This window comes from Odocoileus virginianus, chromosome 27, assembly GCF_023699985.2.
Source record: "Odocoileus virginianus isolate 20LAN1187 ecotype Illinois chromosome 27, Ovbor_1.2, whole genome shotgun sequence".
NCBI lineage: Eukaryota > Metazoa > Chordata > Mammalia > Artiodactyla > Cervidae > Odocoileus > Odocoileus virginianus.
The window spans coordinates 27,160,656-27,182,635 of NC_069700.1; the positions used below are offsets into that span (position 1 = coordinate 27,160,656).

Below are 21,980 nucleotides of genomic sequence, written 5' to 3' on the forward strand. Positions count from 1 at the left end.
AAAACTACAGTAGGGCCATTGATCCAGGTAATTGTCCTGTGCTGCCCTGGGGGACATCTGAATTCACATGTAAGCATCCAGATTCTTGGGGTGATGACTGGAGAGTCATCCAGAGTCCTGGATTTCCTGCCAGCACTGGATAAACAGGGGACATACAGGTTACACTCCATTGTGGGAGCCTCATTCTATCAGTGCAAAAACCCTGTTGAAGAAACAAAACAAAAGCCTCTCTAGTGCCTGGCTCAGAGTTGATGCTCAGTGAATATTTGTCAAGTGAATAATGATCTTAATTGATTAATGACGTATACCCTTGGAATTACTGTCAGTGCTCTTGCCCTTGGATATGATCCCATTACTCTGGAATCCTGGCCCTGATCATTTCCCTCGAGTCTATACAAGCCTTCACATCAGGCCCAGCACACCCTCTTCCTGGGTTCCTGGGCCCCTCCCCCTGACCTCTCAGAAAGTTTGGGCAGCTGTGAGGAGACAGAGGGGGCCTGCCCAGTGCCTGATGATGGGGAAAGGAGACAGAGGTGGGACTGCATCCTCCCTAACTCCCAGCCCACTTTCCAGGCTGTCACCCTCAGGCAGCCTTCCCAGATTTCTGCCTCCTCTAAATGTGCCAAATACCCTTCTCCCAGAGCAGACATTAATTAAAAGACTTTTTGTTTGCTTGTGTTATATAAGTTCTTTAATTGTTGTCAACTATCTGCACCTCAGATGTCCTGGTGCCTGGGTGGATTACCACCCTCAAGGGGTTTCCAATCTAATCGGAGAGACAAAGATTTTTTAGCTCAGAAAGAACCTCAGTCTGAAGGGGAGACGGAGCCTAGCCCCCGGGGAAGCTCGGGTCAGTTGGAGGAGGCAGAGTATAGAGAAATGCTCCAAGGCTTGAGGTGGGAAGACTGAAGGCGGGTCCCGAGCTCCAGGCCCTGAGAACCGGCGGCCCCTCCCCCCAGACTGGGTTCCTGGGATCCCGGCAGGGACGGCGGGTGTGAACCCGGCGGCGGCGGCGGTCCCGGGGCTCCAGCGCCGGCGAGGCGGACACGCTGAGACCTCGGCCTGTGGTCCCCCCATGACTGCGGCGAATCCGGTCGGCGGGGCCTGCGAACGGTCCCTGGGGCGGCGGAGGCTGCGAGAGGAGGCGGCTATCCGCCTGGGGGACCTCGGAGGGCGCGGGGAGACCGGGGGCCCCAGGGCCAGACGCCCCGGCCGGGTTCTCCCGCGCGGCGGGAGGGGCGCGGAGGCGGCTGCAGGTCAGCAGCACGTCCAACAGCAGCAGCTTGAAGAGCAGCAGCCGCAGCGCCCCGAGTCGCAGCACCAAGGCCCGCGTCCCTGCGGGAGAGGAGGAGCCGGTGAGCGGCCTGGAGGCTGGCGCGGCCCCACCTGCGACAGAACGTTCCCCAGAGGAGGGGAACCGGGGGACAGCCTTCCTGGTGTCTAACCTCAGCTCTGACTGCTGGTAATAATAATAGACACCTTCCTAGCCTTCATGTTATTTCATCCCACAACAACCAAGGGGATTGGTTGTTGGATTGGCCAGGCAGGAAGCAGAGCCTGGCTGTGAACACCACTCTATGTCCAGCAGGTGTCCAGTCTCCTGAGGCTCCCTGGACTCCCAAGAGTGTCCCAAGACCCTCATGCTGAGGCCAACCCTCTGGGCTGCCCAAGCACCCTTTTGCCAGCTCTCACCGGCGCTTCTCAACCTGGTGTCCAGAAAGGATGCTGGGGTCAGAGGATCTACCTCCTTCTGACCCAGGAGTAGACAGAGGCCCAGGTTAGCCAGTGCCCCAACCCAGGGAGGCAACCTGTTCAGGGGATACCCACCAACCTGCACTGCTCCCCCAAGGGGGCACATCAGCCCAGAGCCCAGCGTGGGCTGAGGTCCTGGTTCCCGGTACTCACCCCTGAGAGGCTCCCAGAGGCAGGTCCTGACCGAGGAAGCGTCTCCTGGCAGCCAAGGAAAAGGGAGTGAGTCTTTGGGATGGGCTGTGCTCTCCACCCCAGTGCTATGCCCCAGCCCTGCTCAGGGCAGCTCTTCTGGGCGTGTTGGATAAATGGACAGATGAACCAGCAGTGGGAACCCTGAGCCCATCTGTGGCAAGTCCTGTCAGGGGCCCAGATTTCCTTGTCTCCTAGCTGTTCCCTGTTCTCTGCCCCAAGAGATGCCTCAGCACGTTTAGACAAGGAATCAGTTTTCTTAGCAGTCTTCTTTGGAAGGCAGGACCTTTATTCAACAAACATTCCCATTTGGAGGATGAGAAAACTAACATAATCCTAAAAAAGGAAGTAAGTCATCTAGTTAGTAATAATAATAGCTGCCTTTGGACATGTTACTTGACCTCTCTGTGCCTATAAAATGAGAAGAATAACATGACCTACTTGTAATATGACTTAAATGTAAAGTATTTACAACAGTGCCTAGCACAGAACAAACAATAAGTAAGTGGTAGCAATTTGCTATTTAATTATTGTTTTGTTCTATAGGTAGGGTGTCATAGTTAGGATGATATAGATATTAACCCTGAGTATACATGGAGAGGGGCTTCCCTGGTGGCTCAGATGGTAAAGAAAAATCTGCCTGCAATGTGGGCGACCTGGGTTCGATCCCTGGGTTGGGAAGATCCCCTGGAGGAGGTCATGGCAACCTACTCCAGTATTCTTGCCTGGAGAATCCCCATGGACAGAGGAGCGTGGCAGGTTACAGTCCATGGGGTCGCTAAGAGTCAGACACAGCTGAATGACCAAGCACAGCACAGCATAGCACACACAGAAATGTATTGACCTCAGGATGGAGGAGCCATTATTACCTCTCAGAAGTCACACATCAGACCTTGGATCCGAATGAGATATCACAGTTGCAAATCCCAGGACTCAGGGGCTCTGAGCCCACCCTGCTCTGAGCCCAGGCATCACCTCACCTAGATGTTTGGTTTGGAGCCTGTGCTCGCTCCCACCACATCCTGATTCCAGAGTGTGTGAAAAGGGGCGAGGAGCAACCCCCGGGGGCCCAGGCCCTGTCCCCACCTGACAGCCGTAGGGGCTGTGTGCTCTGGCTGTGGTCCCCAGCTCCAGGCCCCGTGTGGCAGACCAAGGTGTCCCAGGCTGCCAGCTCCTCGGAGTGCAGGGAGAGCTGAGCCAAGCGAGTCCAGGTGCCATCCTCCGCCGGGGAAGGGCCATAGGTGAAGGCATCCAGTGAGCTGCCATTGCCAGCTGAGAACCAGATGGGACTCTCAAAGCCAGGGGGTGCAATGTCGAGGACCAGGCAGACCACCAGCGTCTGCTGCTTCCCGTCCACCAGCAGTGTGATTGGTGGGGCCAGAGAGGGGAAGGGTGTGCTGCCCACGCCTGCAAGAGAGCACATACTTGTAGGGGGCCTAGAACTGCCCATACCCTCCCAGGTCCTCATCTCATATCCTTCCATCTGGGGTTCTCTTCCATCAGTCCTTCCACCAACCATCAATCTATCCTACCCACCCATCCATCCTCTCCTTGCATTTACCTACCTAACCACCTTCCTTCCCTCCATCCTTTCTACCATCATCCGTCTTCCTACATCTCTTCTTTCTGCTTTCAATCTCTATGTATCCATCCATCCATTTATCCATCTTCCCTTCCTTCCATTCATCTATGCATCCTTCCATCACCTATCTGTCACACCTGAATCTCTGTGCCAAGCACTAGGGACACAACAATTAATTAAAATATTGTCCTTGCTCTTGATGATTTCAATCCCATGAGAAAGACCACAGATGAAAACAAATACTTATAGTACCTTGTTGTGCCAGCCTCAGGAGAGAGGTTCCCTCTGGGGAGGAAAGAAAGGAGGTAGGATATGGAATGAGATCAAAGGGACCTCAAATGCTCTGCACCTTTTTGTTTCTTTTAAAAGATATTTGATTCAAATGTGGCAACATTTTAACCATTTGCTAATCTGAGTGGCCTATGCTGGGGTGCTTGTTGTATTCCTTTCAGTTTTGGGTTTTTTTTTCTTTTCTGTTAAGTCTGTAGCATTTTTAACAGCTTTGTTTGGATATAATTCACGTGCCATACAATTCGCTGTTTAAAGTGTATGTCTGTATTATTTTATAATTTAAAAAAAGCAAAAATAAGTCATGTGAGTACTGCAAACATTTGTCCTGTATTTTTCAGAATAGTCCTGATTTTCCACAGACTTATTTGTTGCAGTAAAGATGACTCATTTAATATATAACAAAAATGCTATTTTTGAATGGGTGGCTGTCTTTTCATATAAACAGAATCTCAAAGGTTAAAACCTACAAATAAATTCCCAGCATGAGTTAAGTGCAGCCAAGCTAAAGAAATGCCTCAGGGTTCAGGGAAGGCACTAGAGAAACTTGTGGGGATCTAGAGGTAGGGGGTGCTCACAAAAGTTTTCTTTTTTTTTTTTTTTTTTTTTGGCTGTACCATGCAGCATGTGGGATCTTACTGCTCTGACCAGGGATCGAACTCGTGCCCCCCTACAGTGGAGGTGTGCACTTTCAACCATTGGACCTCTAGGGAAGTCCACAAAAGACTGCTTGAAGGTCAAATAACTGACCTAGAAGCAGGCAGATGGTAAGTAGTCCACTCAGGGTTTGGATTCAGACCTCTGTGACTCCCAGTCTCACAGACCACCCCACTTGGAAAGATGACCAAGATTTTCCTACATGTCGCAGAGGACCAAGCCTGGGACATGGCCTCAGGGTTGGTTTGACTTTTCACTCATCCACTAAATTTACTGAGTCTTAATTGTCCCATCAATACAATGGGGTTAATAACACCAACCCAGGGAAACTGTGGTGGATAATAAAGATCATGAATATAAAACACCTGGCAGATAAGGATTAGTATCATCAATACTAGTATTAATAAGGCATCATGAACAAAAGGAGGAGAAAAGGCTGAGAATGAGCTGCAGGAGCCTCAGCCTCTTGAGCCTTTCCAGCTGTACATGGAGAAACACTCCTCAAGTTGAGTTTAGCATCTGCCTCCTCCACGAAGCCTCCCAGAATTGCTCCTTTTCACCCTGGCTGCTTCCTTCTCAGAGCTCAGGTCTCCCACTACGGGCTCTCCCTGTTCCATGTGGGTGTGATTTATCTCCCTAGCAAAGGAGTGCTGGTGACATACTGGGGGCCAGCTTTAGAACAAGGAGATGTCCTGATTCAAAAGTCAAGGACCTGGAGAAGGAAATGGCAACCCACTCCAGTATTCTTGCCTGGAAAAGCCCACGGACAGAGGAGCCTGTCGGGCCGAAGTCCATGGGATTACATGACTGAGCATGTGTGCACGAGGGAGGAGGGAGATGGGTTGGTAGCAATAAGTGGTAGAACTAAAAAAAAAAAAAAAGTCAAGGACCTTTCCCCACCACAAACATACGAACATGCACATGCTACTAGATGAACCTGGAATTCTCAAAAGTTTAGTCCTTCGTCTCCAGCCCTGATCTTTGTAGGGGTGGGCTCAGGGGTCAATACACATGGAAAGTCACTGAGGCCTTGAAACTTCTAAGCACCTATTGGTAAGGGGAGGTGGGAGCGAACGTGAGATACACTGAGCCCTGAGGGCAGGAGACTGGACAGGAAGGAGCGGGGAACTCACCGTGTTGCTGTGTCCTATGGCCCCATATAGCGCAGCACAGCCAGGCTACCCCACCCTACCCATCATGCACACCTGTCCCACTCACTCCAAGAGGTGAGCACCCTCCCTCTCAACACGGTGGACTCCGGGGGAGCAGGACTTGGGGGCCCTGGAGCAAGGTAGCTGGGAGGTAGGGTACAATGGGGAAGGGGATAATGGGCTTCTGGCAGGACCCTCCTCAGGGGACCCCAAATACCTCTGTCCTGCCTCTCTGCATCCCTCCCACACCAGGGACACCCAGAGTGAGGACGTGGGTTTGGGCCCACTAGGGGGGCACAGAGAAGGGTGCAGGGGGGTGCTCACCTGTGGGCAGGGTTGGACACCCGAGGGCCAGGAAAAGCAGCAACCAAGACTCGGCCATGGCCCACCTGAGAGGAGGCAGGACCCAGCTGCAGACCTGCGTGTGGGCTGGGGGAGGAGGCAGCCACAAGACGGCCTCGCAGGCCACAGGCACAGCTGCATCTCAGCTGCTCCACCACGGAGCCGTTTCTGGGTGAGGAGCCTCCCACCCCCACCCTGGCCCCCAAACCCAGCCTTCTCTCACCAGTCCAAGGAACTCAGAGCGCCACACCCCCTCCCATCTGAAGAACACTCCGCAGTGTGCAAGGCCTTTTCCCAGTCACTGCCCCTGTCACCTACAGGATCTAGAGCACTTGACGGTATGTCAGGGGCTTAACATCCAGCACTTCATTCCATCACCCAACTACTGTGAGTTTCATTTCACAGGCTAGGCAACTGAAGCTCAGAGAGATTGAGTGACCTGCCCAAGGCCACCCAGCTGGCCAGTGGCAGAGCCAGGGCTTGAACTGTTTTCTGATGGCTAGCCTTACTATAGCCAAAAAGCCCAATAAGCTCATTTCCATGTAGTTAAATATAACCCTTTTAAATAGAATTTGTTTTCTAGATCAGTTTCAGGTTAATAGCAAAAGTGATTTCCCATATACTCCCTGATCCATCGCATCAAGCATCAAGCCACCTCCCCTGCCTTTAAAAAAAAATTATTCATTTTTGGCTGTGCTGGGTCTATGTTGCTGTGTGCGGGTAGTTGTGGCAAGCAGGGGCTACTCTTGGTTGGTGCTTGGGCTTCTCATTGCAGTGTCTTACTGTTGTGAAGCACAGGCTCTAAAGCGAGTAGTCTTCAGTAGTTGCAGCGTATAGGCTCAGTAGTCTTGGCTCATGGGCTCAGTAATTGTGATGCACGGGCTTAGTTGCTCTGTAGCATGTGGAGTCATCCCTGACCAGAGGTGAAACCCATGTCTCCTGCATTGGCAGGCAGAGTCTTATCTACCATACCACTAGGGAAGTCCTCAAGCCTCCTTTTTAAAATGCCATTTTCAGTGACTCCTTTAAATTTTAGCTGTAGCTATCGTTTTGACCCTGAAACTTTACATCCAGGTATATATCCTGATGGAAGAAGAGATTCAATCATTGTAAGACAAAGATTTCTGCACAAAAATGTTCTTTCAAGTATTACAGTAGAAACCAAAAGAGGGAATTCCCTGGTGGTCCTGTGGTTAGGACTTCATACTGCCAAGGGCCGAGGTTCAATCCCTGGTGGGGGAATTAAGATCCTGAAAGCCGCAATGTGCAGCTAAAAAAAAAAAAACACACAACTACAACAAAGTTAAACCAAGAGAAATAACTACCTAATGTCAATGCTTGGAGAAGAGTTAAATGAACTAATGCTTGATGTACTTATGTTAGTAAATATTATGCAGCAGCATTTTTTTGGCCATGCCTGGCCACTTGGGGGAATCTTAGTTCCTGATCAGGGATTGAACCCAGGTCATGGCAGTGATGAGTGATGAGAAAGTGATAAGTCCTAACCACTGGACCACCAGGGAATTCCCGTATGCAGTACCTTTTAAAATCATGTTTTTAAAAGAATATTTTAAATAAATAAATAAATATAAAAGAATATTTAATGACACAGGATATAGACCAGGGTTTGGTTCAGTGTGTGGGCTGTGAAGCCAGAACAGCTGACTTTCAATCCTGACTATATCATTCAGGAATTGTGTGATTTTCACCAAATTACTTACTTCCCTGAATCTCAATTTCCTTATATGTACAATGGGAATGATAATACCTCAACTTAAACAGATTACCCATGAAGTGGGTCTAGCGTTATTCTCTCTATATAGTAAGAAGTCAATAAATGTTCTCTTTCTTTATATATGTGTATACTAAATTACATATACAGAAAACTGAAACAAACCAGATTCAAATTTAAATGGAAAATATACACCCAATTTTGCATAAGATATATATGATTATTCCTAGAAGGAAGCAGATGAAATGTTAACAATGGCTATCTCTGCATGTGAGGATATTGGATAGTTTTTCTTTTCATGTTTATAATTGTTTATTTCTTAAATTTTCTATGATAAACCTGTATTACATTAAAAATCAGGATAATAAACATTATTAAAACATAAAACTACAGACATATTAGAGCTTATTTAGCCATTCCTTTACTTGTAGATATTTGGGTTTTCCAGTTTGGGGCAACAGTTATCTTTATTCATAAAGTATTTTCCAAATTCATACTTACTTCCTTAAAATTAGGTTAAAGGCCTCAATAATTTTGAGTGGTTTTGTTTAACTTAAAAATTTTTTAAATTGTAGTAAAGCGGTGGGGGTGGTAGTTAAGTAGTTTCTGACTCTTGCGATGCCATGGACTGTAGTCCACCAGGCCCCTTTGTCCATGGGATTTCCCAGGCAAGAATACTGAAATGAGTTGCCATTTCATTCTCTAGGGATCTTCCCAACCCAGGGATCGAACCCAGGTCTCCTGCATTGAAGGTGAATTCTTTACCACACAGTAAAGTACACATAACATAATATTTACCATTTTAAGATCAGTGATATTAAATACATTCACATTATTGTACATCTCTCAGTGGATATCCCTCAATGGTTGCTTCTCTGTTGTAACTATTGTGAACATGGGTGTACAAATCTCTCTTCGAGATCTTACTTTTAGTTCTTTTGTGTGTATTCCAGAAGTGGAATTGCTGGATCATACAGTAATTTAATTCTAACTTTAATTTTGACAGTGGCCATTGTAATGGGTGTGAAGTGTTATCTTACAGTGGTTTCAATTTGTATTTCCCTAATGATTAGTGATGTTGAGCATCTGAGGCCTCTGTGTTTCAAGTCTCCCTGATACACCTGTTATACTAATTTTGTGCTTGTGGTCAGTCACTCAGTCATGCCTGACTCTTCTCGATCCCATGAACTGTAGCCCTCCAGGCTCCTCTGTCCATGGAATTTTCCAGGCAAGAATAATGGTGCAGGTTGCCATTTCCTTCTCCAGGGGATCTTCCCAACCCAGGGATCAAACTCATGTCTCTTGTGTCTCCTGCATTGGCAGGCAAATGCTTTGCCGCTGCACCACCTGGGAAGCCCCTTATGATTTATGTTAGTATAAAACCGCCGCAATGTCTGAAAGGCCCACATCATCCCTACCCGAGCTTTGTTGCTGTCGTTCAGTTGCTCAGTTGTGTCCAACTCTTTGCAACCCCATGGACGACAGCACTCCAGGCTTCTGTGCCCTTCACCATCTCCCGGAGCTTGCTCAAACTCATGTCAATTGAGTCGGTGATGCCATCCTGTCGTCCCCTTCTTCTCCTGCCTTCAATCTTTGGCATTTCGTCAAAAAATAAAGTAAAAAATTGAAAAAATCCTACTTTAATCAGTTAATGGTATCTCATTTCTCTGATGACATTATTTTCCCATTTTAGTTGTTTCCTTTACTGTACTGTCTATAGTCCTCTTTTAGTCCTAGTGTCTACTTAATTTTGTAAGGGCTTTAACATATTAAAGGCATCAACTCTTTGTATGATGCACTTTCATCATTGTTGTTTTAGTCGATAAGTTGTGTCTGACTCTTTGTGACCCAATGGACTGTAACTTGCCAGGCTCCCTTGTCCATGGGATTTCCCAGACAAGCATACTGGAGAAGGTTGCCATTTCCTTCTCCAGGGCATCTTCCTGACTCAGGGATGAAATCCGAGTCTCCTCATTGCAGGCGGACTCTTCAGCACTTAGCTACCTGGGAAGCTCTACAATGCCCTTGACTGGAGCCTTTTCCCAATTCACTGACTACTTTTAATTTCACTTTAAAAAAAAAACCTGCACTTGTTTGTTTTGTATGAACCAACATATCCATCTTCCCTATTGGGATTTATCTCATACCTTTAAAGCCTAGAAAATCCTCTCCCCTCTAAAGGATGGATACATTTCCACTTGTTTTTTTGTGCAAGTGTTGTTTAATCCCCCACCTCCAATTTAACGCCATCGGGAACTGAATTAATTTTGGTATGTTGTAGAAGATGTACCTCTAAATTTCATTTTTCCCCCCAAAGAACAAATCAATTATCCCAAGATTATTCATAGATAATCCTTCCTGTCCTATTGCGAAACGTTCTTTATTACATGTTACTATCTTTTACATTGGCGGGTTTATTTCTTCCTGGCTCCCTGATTTCTTTATCCTGGTACCATCTTCACTCCGTTTCCGCCTGAATGGTTCTTTTAATAATCTTGTCGATGGCACTCTCCGGTGTCCTGAGGGACCCCCTGAAGCCCAGGTTGAGCTCCCACCCCTTTCCCGTGGGGCAGCCTGGCGGCCTCGGGCGCCATGTGTTCCCAGGCGCCACCCGGGCCCAGGTGCTCACACAGTCTTGCAGTCTCAGTGGGTTCCCGCCGGGAGGGGGAGGGAGAGAGGCAGGTGTCCTTAACGACTCCCCTGCCTTCCAGCCGGTGGAGGTGCTAGCTTGGGCTCAGTTACCACAATACAGATGGGGAAGAGCCCTTTGGCTTGCTTTGTTTTTGAGTTTCAAGATCTTCCCAGAATAAGGCGGCTGAAGACCCCCACCCCCATCAGTGCCATCAGCAGCCTGCCTCACCTGCTGTCTGCTTGGGCCACCTCGAGTTGGGACAGCTACCCTTCTACTAGCCCATTCCCAGCCCTCTGACACAGGTTGGCCTGGAAGATTTCTTTGCCCACTCTTACATTGGTTCCTTCTTTCCAGCAGCCCCAGGAATCTCCCCCCACCCTGACCCCACAGCCTGGCAGGTCCTAAAGATGCCCTCCCCCTAGGATGATGAGAATGCTGGTCTTAGATTCCAGAACTGAATCCCTGCTCTGAGCTCCTCACTTGGGACAGAACCTGCCATTTGTAGATCCTCAACTTAGAGCCGGATGGTGTTCACAGACATCTCATTTAATCCTCAGTTCAACCTCTCATCACATGTTATCATCCCAATTTTGCAGTCGAGGAAACTGAGGCTCTGAAAAACGCAGTTACGTCGCAGAGGATTCTCTGGTAGGCACGTGAAGTTGGGCATTCATTCCAGGTATGTGTTCATAGGTCTGTCTCTCTCCAAAGCTTTTTTCACAAGGTTGTGGGGAGAATTCAGTTTAATACAAGGACCGACCTGACTGCTGGGTACACAGCGGTTTATCCTTCTCCCCTCTGTTTTCACAGGCACAGGTAGAAAACCAAAGGCTGTTGTTAAACTGGGACAAGCCACATAGAATGTGAAAAAGAAAATTTAGCAGTGCTTACTAGAGAAGATTGGTGATGCTACCAAGTAATTACTGAGTGTAAATCTGACCTATCTGATTCAACTGTAACCAGAGGGGCAAACAGGGAGTCAGCATGTGTGTGTCTACTGAAAAAGCGAGTAGAAGTTTCTTTCAGTAATATGGATGGGAGACTTCCGTGATGGTCCAGTGGCTAGGACTCTGAGCTCCTGATGCAGGGGGCCCCAGTCCCATCCCTGATCAGGAAACTAGATCCCACATCCTGCAAACTAAGACCCAGTGCAGCCTTAAAAAAAGTACTAACAGGGATATCTGTTCCATTGATCAACTTAAAATCCTACAATAATTTTTATTTATTTACTTATTTTTTGGCCACACCCAGCAACAGTCGGGATCTTAATTCCCCCACCAGGTATCAAACCCACACACCCCACAGTAGAACTGTGGAGTCTTAACCACTGGACCACCAAGGATATCCACTCTACAATAATATTTAGAATGAAAAATTAAAATCACCTGAATGTTCAATGTTAAGGTAATAATTGAATAAACTAGGATGAGTCTACATGATGAAATATTATGCAGGCCTTAAAAGTGTCCTTTCATTCAGACCCATTTATTGGTCTGTTTTATGCCAAAGATTGGGGCTGGACATAATAAGACAAAAAGAGAAACTCCTTGTGGTCATGGAAGGAGAGGGGCTCATAAGCAGATCAGGGACTTGGAGTATGACAGAGGCTTTGACTGAAGCATGTCTGTGTATGTGTGTATGTTTAGGGGTAGAGAATGGGTACTAAAAGAGGGAGATTATTCTTCTAGAGTTGGAGTGAGAATCAGGAAAACTCTTTAGAAGATGATGCTTGATCCAAGTCTTGATTCTTTCTAAAAAGTTTATAATGTCATGGATGTGAATTTGGGCAAACCTCGGGAGATGGTAAGGGACAGAGCAAACTGGCATGCTGCAGCCCATGGTGTCGCCAAGAGTCAGACATGACTGGGCGACTGAACAATGACAGATGCCATGGTAAATTTTTATTATTATGTTAAAGGATTAAAAAAAAGAATATGTAGTATGGTCTGATGTTCATGGAGACACCACACCAGCTTGCATTGCTTAACACCAAGTTTAATTTACATAAGAAAGATGTAAATTTTATTCTGTGTACACTATTGTTATTTTAGGGTTTCTGTTGCTCATTGCCGAACTAATCCTAATTAAAATACACGTTGTATGTGCCAGGGTAATTCAAAGAGAGTTTAGTAAAGGGATTATTTGTAAAGGTGTGGGCAGGGTATAAAGAAATTGCTGAGGCTGCTGCAGCACCCCATGGCTAGTAATAGTGGGGTGTCAGCCCCTGAGGCCAGAAGAGGAGAGGGGAGCAGTTACAGGAACCCAGACAGCTGTGTGGAGAGGGTCCTTGACAACAGCTGTGACCTCCCAATAATGGAGGTGCTGCTGATCTGGCAGGGAGGGAAGCAGGAGAATAACGGACCTGACTTTACCATCCTCCCATCCTTAGACCTCTGGCTGGTCCCCCACTGACTGAATCCAAGTAGGGGCGTGGGAGTCCTCTGAGACTTTCCAGGGCACAAGGCTGGTGGGATGGGAAGAGGGAGGGAGAATCTGGAAGGCCACAGAGAAGCTCCTCTTAATCTTTGTGCAGATGAAAAATCCATATCCCCAGCACAGAGAACACTCAGGGACCCACCAACTATTGTATCATTGGGAAGTGATGTCGTATGTCAACTGAAACCTAAAATATTAGCTCCCATCAGTGTTTTTCACATAAGGTAGCAGGGCACAAGGGAGGTTATGAGAACTAAGTTCACATTCACAGCTGCCTCCTTTTCCCTCCAATGATGTATTCTTTTTATCCTTTGCCAGCACCTTGGGTTCTTTACCTGGTGGTGACTCAAACCTTTATTCCTATGGGGTCTGAGTCCTTGAGAATCTTGACATAGTGGGTTGCTGAAGTTTTCTGTTAACCAGGACAACTGAGCAGAGAATTCTTTTTTAGGGAACTGACTCTTTAAAAAAAAAAAAAACATTTATTTATTTGACTGCGCTGGGTCTTAGTTGTGGCATGGAGCAGTGAATTAAGAGGCACTTAGTGAATCCCCAGGGTTCCAGATCTAGTACCTACTTCTACAGTGTGGTAGCAAGCAAAATTTTCTCTGGTAATTGAGATTAGTCAACCCAGATATTACACTAACCTCTTTCTCTGCCCGCTGGTTCAGTAGCATGAGAAACCAAAATGGCCAGGGGTCATCTCAGCTTTTCTAAACCATTAGTACTAGGATCATTCCCCAGTGCAAGTGTTTCTCCTTTGAATGCTAGGATTGTCAAGCTCCCTGAGGTCAAGGTTATGGGGATAGGTAGCAAAAGTTCTTCCAGTAGATCCTAAACTTTAGCTATAATAGGGAAAAGCCAGCAGCTAGCCCCACCTCTTGGTTATATATATGTGTGTGTGCTCAGTCGCTTTAGTTGTGTCCGACTCTTTGCGACCCTATGGACTGTAGCCCGCAAACTCCACTGTCCATGGGATTCTCCAGGCAAGAATACTGGAGTGGGTTGTCATTCCTTTCTCTAGGGGATCTTCCCAACCCAGGAATCGAACTCACGTCTGCTGCATCTCCTGCATTGCAGGCAGATTCTTTACTCACTGAGCCACCAGGGAAGTCCCAGTGTATTGTGTGTATATATGTATACACACACACACACATACACACACATAAAGACACACACAATTCTGGTTTTGGCTTAAAGAATACACTGTATTCTACAGGATAGAACGTCCACCTTGTAGGCTATAGTTTCTCTGCTCTAACTGAGCCTAGAGCTGGCCCGTCCTCCATTCTATCAAGCCAGCTGCTCCTGGGTCATGGGGCACCTGGTAAGATTGGTGAATGCCTTGGGTGTGAGCTCATCTGTATGCTGTCTTGGCAATAATACATGTGCCCATGTGGAGGCAATGTTATGTGGCATGCTATGGTGATGGATAAGGTATTCTGTAAGTCCATAAATAGCAGTGATGACAGAAGCACTGGAGGCAGCAATGAATTCATATCTGGAACATGTGTCCTCTTGAAGATAAAGCATCAGCCCATCCATTCTAGGGGGGCCCAATCAAGTCAAGATGAGAATGGTGCTCTATCACGCTGTAGGTAGGATGGTCACTCAGCACTGGCCACAGCCAGACTAGCCTCAGGGGCCACAGGAAGTCCTCAGGGAAGACCATGTTATTAAGCCAAAGCATAGCTGCCACGCCTGCTACCATGGGTCCACTGAACAAGCCCTGGAGTGCCTGGGGAAAAGGCTGACCGTGGTCCATAGCCTGTCATTTTTGCCCACTTGCTGACCATTCTTTCCCATGCTTTATTCTGGGTCATTCTTTGGTTGTTAAACCTACTGTTTACCCCACTAGGATACCATTATTCTCATCAAAGATCAGGGAATTAAGTTTCACTATCTGGTATCCCTCATTAGCATCTCCAGCCTACAGAGGATGGCCATCAGAGCTAGTCTAGGAGCTGGTGGCCCTCACCAAGTCTTTTTTTTATTTTCAGATTTTATTTATTTACTCATTTTTGGCTATGCTGGGTCTTTGTTGCTGAGTGTGGGCTTTCTCTAGTTGTGGCGAGCAGGGGCTACTCCCTAGTTGTGGTGTGAGGGCTTCTCATTGTTGCAAACCACAGGCTCTAGGGCATGAGGGATTCAGTAGTTGTGGCACATGGGCTCTAGAGTGAGCTCACAGCTCAACGACTCCAGAGCACCAGCTCAGCAGTTTTGCCGCACAGGCTGCCTTGCAGCGTGTAGAATCTTCCCAGACCATGGATCAAACCCATGTCCCCTACACTGACAGGGGATTCTTAGCCACTAGACCATGAGGGAAGTCCACCAATGCATTTCTTAATCCTTTGGTAAAAGGGAGTATTTTCCAGACTGCCTTAAAATACATGGCTAGGAGTAGTTAAGCAGATTGCACATAATAAATTCAATCCAGCATTCCCATCTCTCTGAGATTTTGGATTCCTTCCTCTATAGTATGCCAGGGAAATTCTGGCATTTCAAGTTTATTAACTCTAGGCTACCATTAAGTCCAGGCTTTAATTAAGCATCTTAGGAGACTATTAATTCCTCTCCCAGGTGCTTGAGCCAACACATAAAATCCCAAATCCTGTATGAGCATCCATGGCCATGAGTTTGGCCAAACTGTATCTTATATTCCACACTCCTGGGTCTATTTCCCTTAGTACTTCTCCCACACATGTTCCCATGGCTCCTGCCAAGGCAGTTTGGCAGGGCCTGTGACTGTCTGGGCTTCCTTTTCTCAGCGTGGGCCTTGTGCTCCTCCACCCAGGCTGTGTTGAGATTTAACTCATGAAGGACCCGGGGTCAGAAGGGGTGGAGGGGGAGGGGTTCTGAGACTGGCCTCCCAGGAGACAGGGTCACAAGAGGAGGTTGTCTCTACAGACAAGACACTTCAAGAGAATCTGGGAATTCAAGTTCTTAGTCTTGTCCATGTCTGCCCAAATGTCCCCATCTCAAGGTCCCACCCTTTCCCATCAATGCCCTCATCTTAGCATAAGAGACCTAGAGGGGTGAATTTTTTTTTTGGCTATGGCTTGCTGGATCTTAGGTTCCCAATTGTCAGTTAAAGCTCAGAGTTACAACCACTGAACGGCCAGGGAATTCCCTAGAGGACTGAGTATTTAATAAGCCATATAAACCCTCTCTTGGAGATGCAGGTTCAATCCCTGGGTCAGGAAGATCACCTGGAGAAGGAAATGGCAACCCACTCCAGTATTCTTGGCTAGAGAATTCCATGGACAGAGGAGGCTGGCAGGCTACAGTCCATGGGGTCACACAGAGTTTGACACGACTTAGTGATTAAACAACAACAATGAACTCTATCTGTAGAAGGTGAGGGACTCCTTCAAGGTCCTATCAAGGAGTCCACATTGCTCACTCACTTTCCTCATCAGACACTTGTAACTCCCAGGTCTCCTTTCCCCTGCAAGTGTTCCCCAAGGCCATCAGAAGGTCACCCTGATGACTGAAACTGACACAGGCCACAGAGAGAAGGTGAGTTCTCCCTTCACCCAGTGTTCGGTTAAAAACCCCAACTGGAGTTCTGTGTTGTCTAGGACTCAGTGCCTGTAGTTAGCACAGATCCCACAAGTTCAAGAGCGACGTCCCCAACAAGATTGCACTTAGTTCAGATGCCAACTGAAAATTCAGAGTCCTGGGCCACAGGCCCTTTTGACTCACTGGGTACAAATTTGTGAGATGCCGCAACCCCTCGAGTTCAATAATTCGCTAGACAACTCACAGAATTCAGGAAAGTTCTACTTTTAAAATTATGGTTTTAAAAAATAAATAAATACATAAGATTATGGTTTTGTTAGTATGTGTGAGTGTGTGTGTGTGTGCACCTCTCAGTCGTGTCCGACTCTTTGCTACCTCATGGACTGTAGCCCGCCAGGCTCCTCTGTTCCACTGGATTCTCCAGGCAAGAACACTGGAGTGGGTTACCATTTCCTTCTCCAGGGGATCTTCCCGACCCAGGGATCAAACCCACATCTCTTGTATTTCCTGCATTCGCAAGTGGGTTCTTTACCAGCTAAGCCACCTTTTGTTAGAGAGGATATCAACCAGTGAAAGTGTGTGTATTAGTCACTCCTGTGTCCAACTCTGCAACCCCAGGGACAGTAGCCAGCTGGTAGCCTGCCAGGCTCCTCTGTCCTTGGAATTCTCCAGGCAAGAATACTGGAGTGGGTTGCAATTTCTGCCTCCAGGGGATCTTCCCAGACCAGAGATCAAACCCAGGTCTCCTGCATTTTGGTGGATTTTTTACCTTCTGAGCCACAGGGAATAAGAAGGGCCAGTCAGAGGAAGAGGCACCTAGGGCAAGGTCTGAGGATGGCCTGCATTCAGAGCTTCTGTGTCACCTCCTGGAGCCAGGGCATGCCACCCTCCGGACACTCTGATGAGGTCACCAATCAGGAAGCTCCACTGAGCTTCGTGTCCAGGGTTATTATAGAGGGTTCATTCCACAGGCACTGCTGATTAAATCATTGGCTGGAGGCTGAACTCAGCCCCACTTCCTGGACCCCCCATGGCTCAAAGCCCCAACTCTCTAATCATACGACTGGTCATTTCCAGTCCTGAAACCCCTAAACGAGTCATTTTCTTGGCATAAACAATCAGGGACCACCATGAATACCACTTGTAATACTTGGGAAATTTCCAGGATTTAGTCTCCTTGTGAGGAACTAGGGACAAAGGCCAAGTTCTTTATTATACGACACTAGTGTGGTCAGTTTCCTCCAGACTGGTTTCTATAGCTCACCCTTTCCAACTTTTTGACAAATTTCAAACTGTTTAGATTCACCAATTCTTAGCAGTTTTGCCACATAAACCTTTTCTCTCTTATCATGACATTCATGCATAAGTACCTCAGCATGTATCTCCTATTCCCCACATAAGGAAAGCACAATTACTGCACTTAATTTAACACTGATATAACATTGTCATCTAACATATAGCGCATATTCAAATTTTCCCAAGGGTAAAATGTCCTGTGTAACTGATTTCTCTCTTATCTTCCTCCAATCCAGGATGCACACTTTGCATTTTTCACATCCCCTTTAGTCTGACATAGACCTTCAGTCTTGCCTTTTTCTTTCTGTCTTTGTGTTTTATGACCTCAACATCTATAAAGCGTCCAGGTCAGTCATTTTTTAGAATGTTTCCTACTGTGTCTATTAATTTCCTCCAGTTTAGATTCAGAGCGAACGTTCTTGGCAGGAACGCTACAGAGATGTAGTGTTTCTAAACCTGTAGCGTGCTTCCATCACTTCAGGAGACAGATGAAGCTAGTTTGTCCAATTAGTAGTAATTAAGCTTTGCTCGCTTAATTAAGGCGGTGTACGCCAGATCAGGCTAGCTTTCGATAAACACAGAAACCTGGCTTTTATTGGTATTGACTTCCCAAGCAGCTGAAGGGAATGTAGCCCTCCTAGCCTGCCTTCATCTTCACTCCTCCACTCTGAATGCCAGGAATAGCCTCCACCGAAGGACGTGGGGGGAGAGTCGCGAGGCTCTGCAGGGGCGTCGCTTGTTCCCAGTTCTCCTGAGGCCAGCGGAGACATCGCCTCCGTCATTTTCTGTCTGGCACTACTGGGCCCGGGATGGAAGTTATCCCCGCACCCCACCATGCGCCACGTGTCTACGCAGTAGTCTCAGCCTGTGAGTGAAAGCAGGTGAGTTGCCATGGCCCGGGCATCTGTGCAAACTAGGGTCTTTTTGCTTGTATCGGCGTGTGCGCATACAGTTCCGTTCTGTGCAAGCCTTCCCGGCTTATAAAGCATTCTATGTCAGCGGCTCTGGGTCGAGCTAAGGGCTCTATTTGTGAGTAAAGCGTTTCGGCGCGGAGCTTGCTCCCCGCTCTCTGGGCCACTTGGTACGGTCTGCGCCCCCCTTCACTTCCTCCGGCGGTGGTTGCGCCTATCCAACCCGGAAGCGCCCAGGCTCCGCGCCCGCCATGGAGCCTCCTGGCTGTCTGAGCGAGTCGGGCCCGGCTCCCTCGCCCGCGGAGTCAACGCCGGCCTCGGTGACACTTGCGCAGCTCCTGCAGCTGGTCCAGGAGGGCCAGGAGCTCCCCGGCCTGGAGAGGCGCCAGGTCGCGGCGACCCTTGCCGAACCCACGGCGTCCCGACTCCCGCGGAGACCCAAGCCCTGGGAGGCCGCGCGCTCCGCGGAGCACCCAGCGCCACAGTTCCAGACCGGGGACGGTGGGCAGAGGAGCCGCCTGGAGGAGCCTGGCTCGGCCGTTTCTGAGGCTCGAGGTCCTTTGCAGCTGTGAATGAAAACTTTTGCTGTCCTGTCGACAAAGGACCCTGCAGCCACCCATCCGCCAGTACTGCAACCCCAAGGGACAGCCCCCAGAATGAAGGAAATTGGCCTGACAACTGCTGAGCCCTCAGCCACCACAGACACTCCCAACCGTGCACCCCGAGGTGCCTGCGGATAGGAAAGAATAAGATACTGGCCTTGGATAGCTAAGGTTCATAGCAAAGGAATGATTTTAGTGAGCCCGGACTCATGACTTCCTATGCATGAGAAAAGCTGAACTCTTTAACGTTAGCTGTCTGGTTTTCTTTAACAGTAATCTTTTGATGGTCTGACTACCCGGTTTTGTTGCAAAACTGTTGTATATCCTACACAGCAGTCCCTCAGCTATGTGAGGCTGCGTCCTGGGTTTGAGTTCTCAGTCTGCCAAATAAAACTATTTTCCACTTTTAGATTTTGCTTTTTTTTTCTTCCAGTCCACAGTTTTGATGACCACTGAGGAAACCCAGAGAAGACTTCTTTCCTTCGCCTGAACTCTACGGGGAAATGGAGCCTTGGTACTAGCAGAGTCTTCTTGTGCCCATCCACCTCCTCATAGAGTTCAGACGAATTTGGGTGAGTCTCTCCTTGTTCTCGGATCTCCTGATTTTTGATGGGTTATCCCGAGCTTTGATTGCAATGTCTAACAGGTACCTGGCTCCGCAATTGAAAGATATTGGGGAGTGACCTCCCTAGTTGAAAGATACTAGAGGAGCTCTGTTGAAAGACACTGGAAGAAAGTACCCTCCAGCGGAAAGATACAGAGGGAGCCTGGTTGAAAGACACTGGGATTTGCCCAGTAGAAAAGATAAGGAGGAGCCTGGGCTGAATGTTTCAGTAAGAGGCTGATACGAGGCCTTCCTCAAGTTGGATACCTTAAAAAGAATTTAAAAGTAAATCTTATCCCCGAGAAATTCACCTTTAAAATGGGAAATAGATTCTCTCAAACAAAAATGAGGGACATCAGAAAACCCACCTCAGACTAACACTCCATCCAGATTTGTGAATGTACAGAGTTCATACTTGCGAGTACATACTTAATTGGGAATTAAAGGAAATCCCACCCTGAAAACGACTTCAGTCGGGGCTCTTTTATTGACTATGCAGTTAAGTTAGAAAAAGCCAACTTGATAAAAAACATCTGAATTCTGACCTTAAACAAAAGCCCTTGTAGGGGGAACTTGCATTTCTCTGTGTCTTTGAGATGTAAATATTCTACCTCATCTTTTTCAGGCCTTTTGTGTTAGGCCTTTTGTGTTTTGAGAACTTGGTCTCTGCCATCCAGAAGTGCACATATGGTGTACACTTGGCAGATCAATCATATAGACTGGGATTCTGAACAGTCTTTTGTCTGACTACCAACTCTGACGGGCTCTTTGCATATATATGTATTTTTAAATTGGGGAATAGCTGCTTTACAATATTGTGTTGGTTTCTGCAATACATCAATGTGAATCAGCCACAGGTATACATATGTCCCCTCCCTCCGGAGCCTCCCTCCTTTCTCCCACCCATCTAGGCTGTCACAGAGCGCTGGGTTGATCTCTCTGTGTCACACACGAGGTTCCCACTCGGTATCTGTTTTCCATACAGTACTGTATATGTTTTCATGCTGTTCTCTCAATTCATCCCACCCTCTCCTTCCTCTGCTGTGTCCACATGTCTGCTCTTTCTGTCTGCTGCTCCATTGCTGCCCTGTAAATAGGTTTTCAGTACCATCTTTCTAGATTCCATATGCATGTGTTAACACACAGTATTTGTCTTTCTCCTTCTGACTTACTTCACTCTGTATAGTATGATCTAGGTTCACCCACCTCATTAGGACTGACTCGAGTGTGTTCTTTTTTATAGCTAACTAATATTCCATTGCATATATGTACTACAGTTTCTGTATCCATTCATGTGTTGATGGACTTTCGGTTGCTTCCATGTCCTAGCTATTGTAAAAAGTGCTACCATGAAATATTGGGGTATAGGTGTCTCAATTATGGTTTTCTCAGGGTATATGCCAGTAGTGGAGTTGTTGGGTCAAATGGTAGTTCTATTTCTAGTTTTAAAGAAATCTTCGTACTGTTCTCCATAGTGGCTGTGTCAATTTTCATTCCCAACAACAGTACAAGAGGGTTCCCTTTTCTCTACATCCTCTCCAGCATTTGCTGTTTGTGGATTTTTTAATGATGGCCATTCTTACTGGTGTGGGGTGATACCTCATTGTAGCTCTGATTTGCATTTCTCTTAATAATGAGCAATGTTGAGCATCTTTTCATGAGTTTGTTGGCCATCTTTATGTGTCCTTTGGAGAAATGTCTGTTTAGGTCTTGCGCCCCCCCCTTTTTTTTTTTTTTTCTGGTATTGAGCTGCATGAGCTGCTTGTATATTTTGGAAACTGACCCTTTGTTAGTTGTTTTGTTTGCATCTATTTTCTCCCATTCTGAGGGTTGTCTTTCAATCTTGTTTACTGTCTCCTTTGCTGTGCAGAAACTTTTTAAGTCGCATTTGTTTACTTTTGTTTTTATTTTCACTACTCTAGGAGGTGAGTCAAAGAGGATCTTGCTGTGATGTATGTCATTGTATGTCAAAGAGTATACCTCCTATGTTTTGCTCTAAGGCTTTTTGCCATCTTAACTTTTGTGGCAGCTGGTACCACAAAGGCCTTTCCTTTCCTAGACAGTTTTTGGGGAATACACTTTCTGGGTCTTGTTTAGGTGGCATCTTCACACACTCTTGTGGGGAATGCCTCTTGCATCTTACTGGTTTGAGTCACTATTAAGATACCTCTCATTAATGGCCAGATGATGGACCTTTTAAATTGGAGAAACTCTAAATTGGTAAAATTTTAGAGAGCTTTCATTATAAACACTGTTTTATTGGTATCTGTGAGGAGAAAGGAAA

General features: G+C 47.1%; 1 protein-coding gene and 1 long non-coding RNA gene across 2 annotated transcripts; one reads left to right on the forward strand and one right to left on the reverse strand.

Annotated features, from left to right (window-relative positions):
- Positions 1-662: 662 nt before the first annotated feature.
- Positions 663-6,001, reverse strand: PTCRA (pre T cell antigen receptor alpha). The gene is made up of 5 exons (XM_020914143.2): positions 5,944-6,001; positions 3,776-3,808; positions 3,028-3,348; positions 1,906-1,950; positions 663-1,335 (listed from the first exon to the last, which is right to left on the reverse strand). Exons 1-5 carry the CDS (start codon positions 5,999-6,001, stop codon positions 830-832), a joined length of 963 nt encoding a protein of 320 aa, XP_020769802.2. The 3' UTR covers positions 663-829.
- On the forward strand, positions 4,446-18,746 carry LOC139031432 (uncharacterized). Its single transcript, XR_011483914.1, has 3 exons — positions 4,446-4,578; positions 10,922-11,004; positions 18,258-18,746. It is a non-coding gene; the product is annotated as an uncharacterized lncRNA (long non-coding RNA).
- The last annotated feature ends 3,234 nt before the right edge of the window (positions 18,747-21,980 follow it).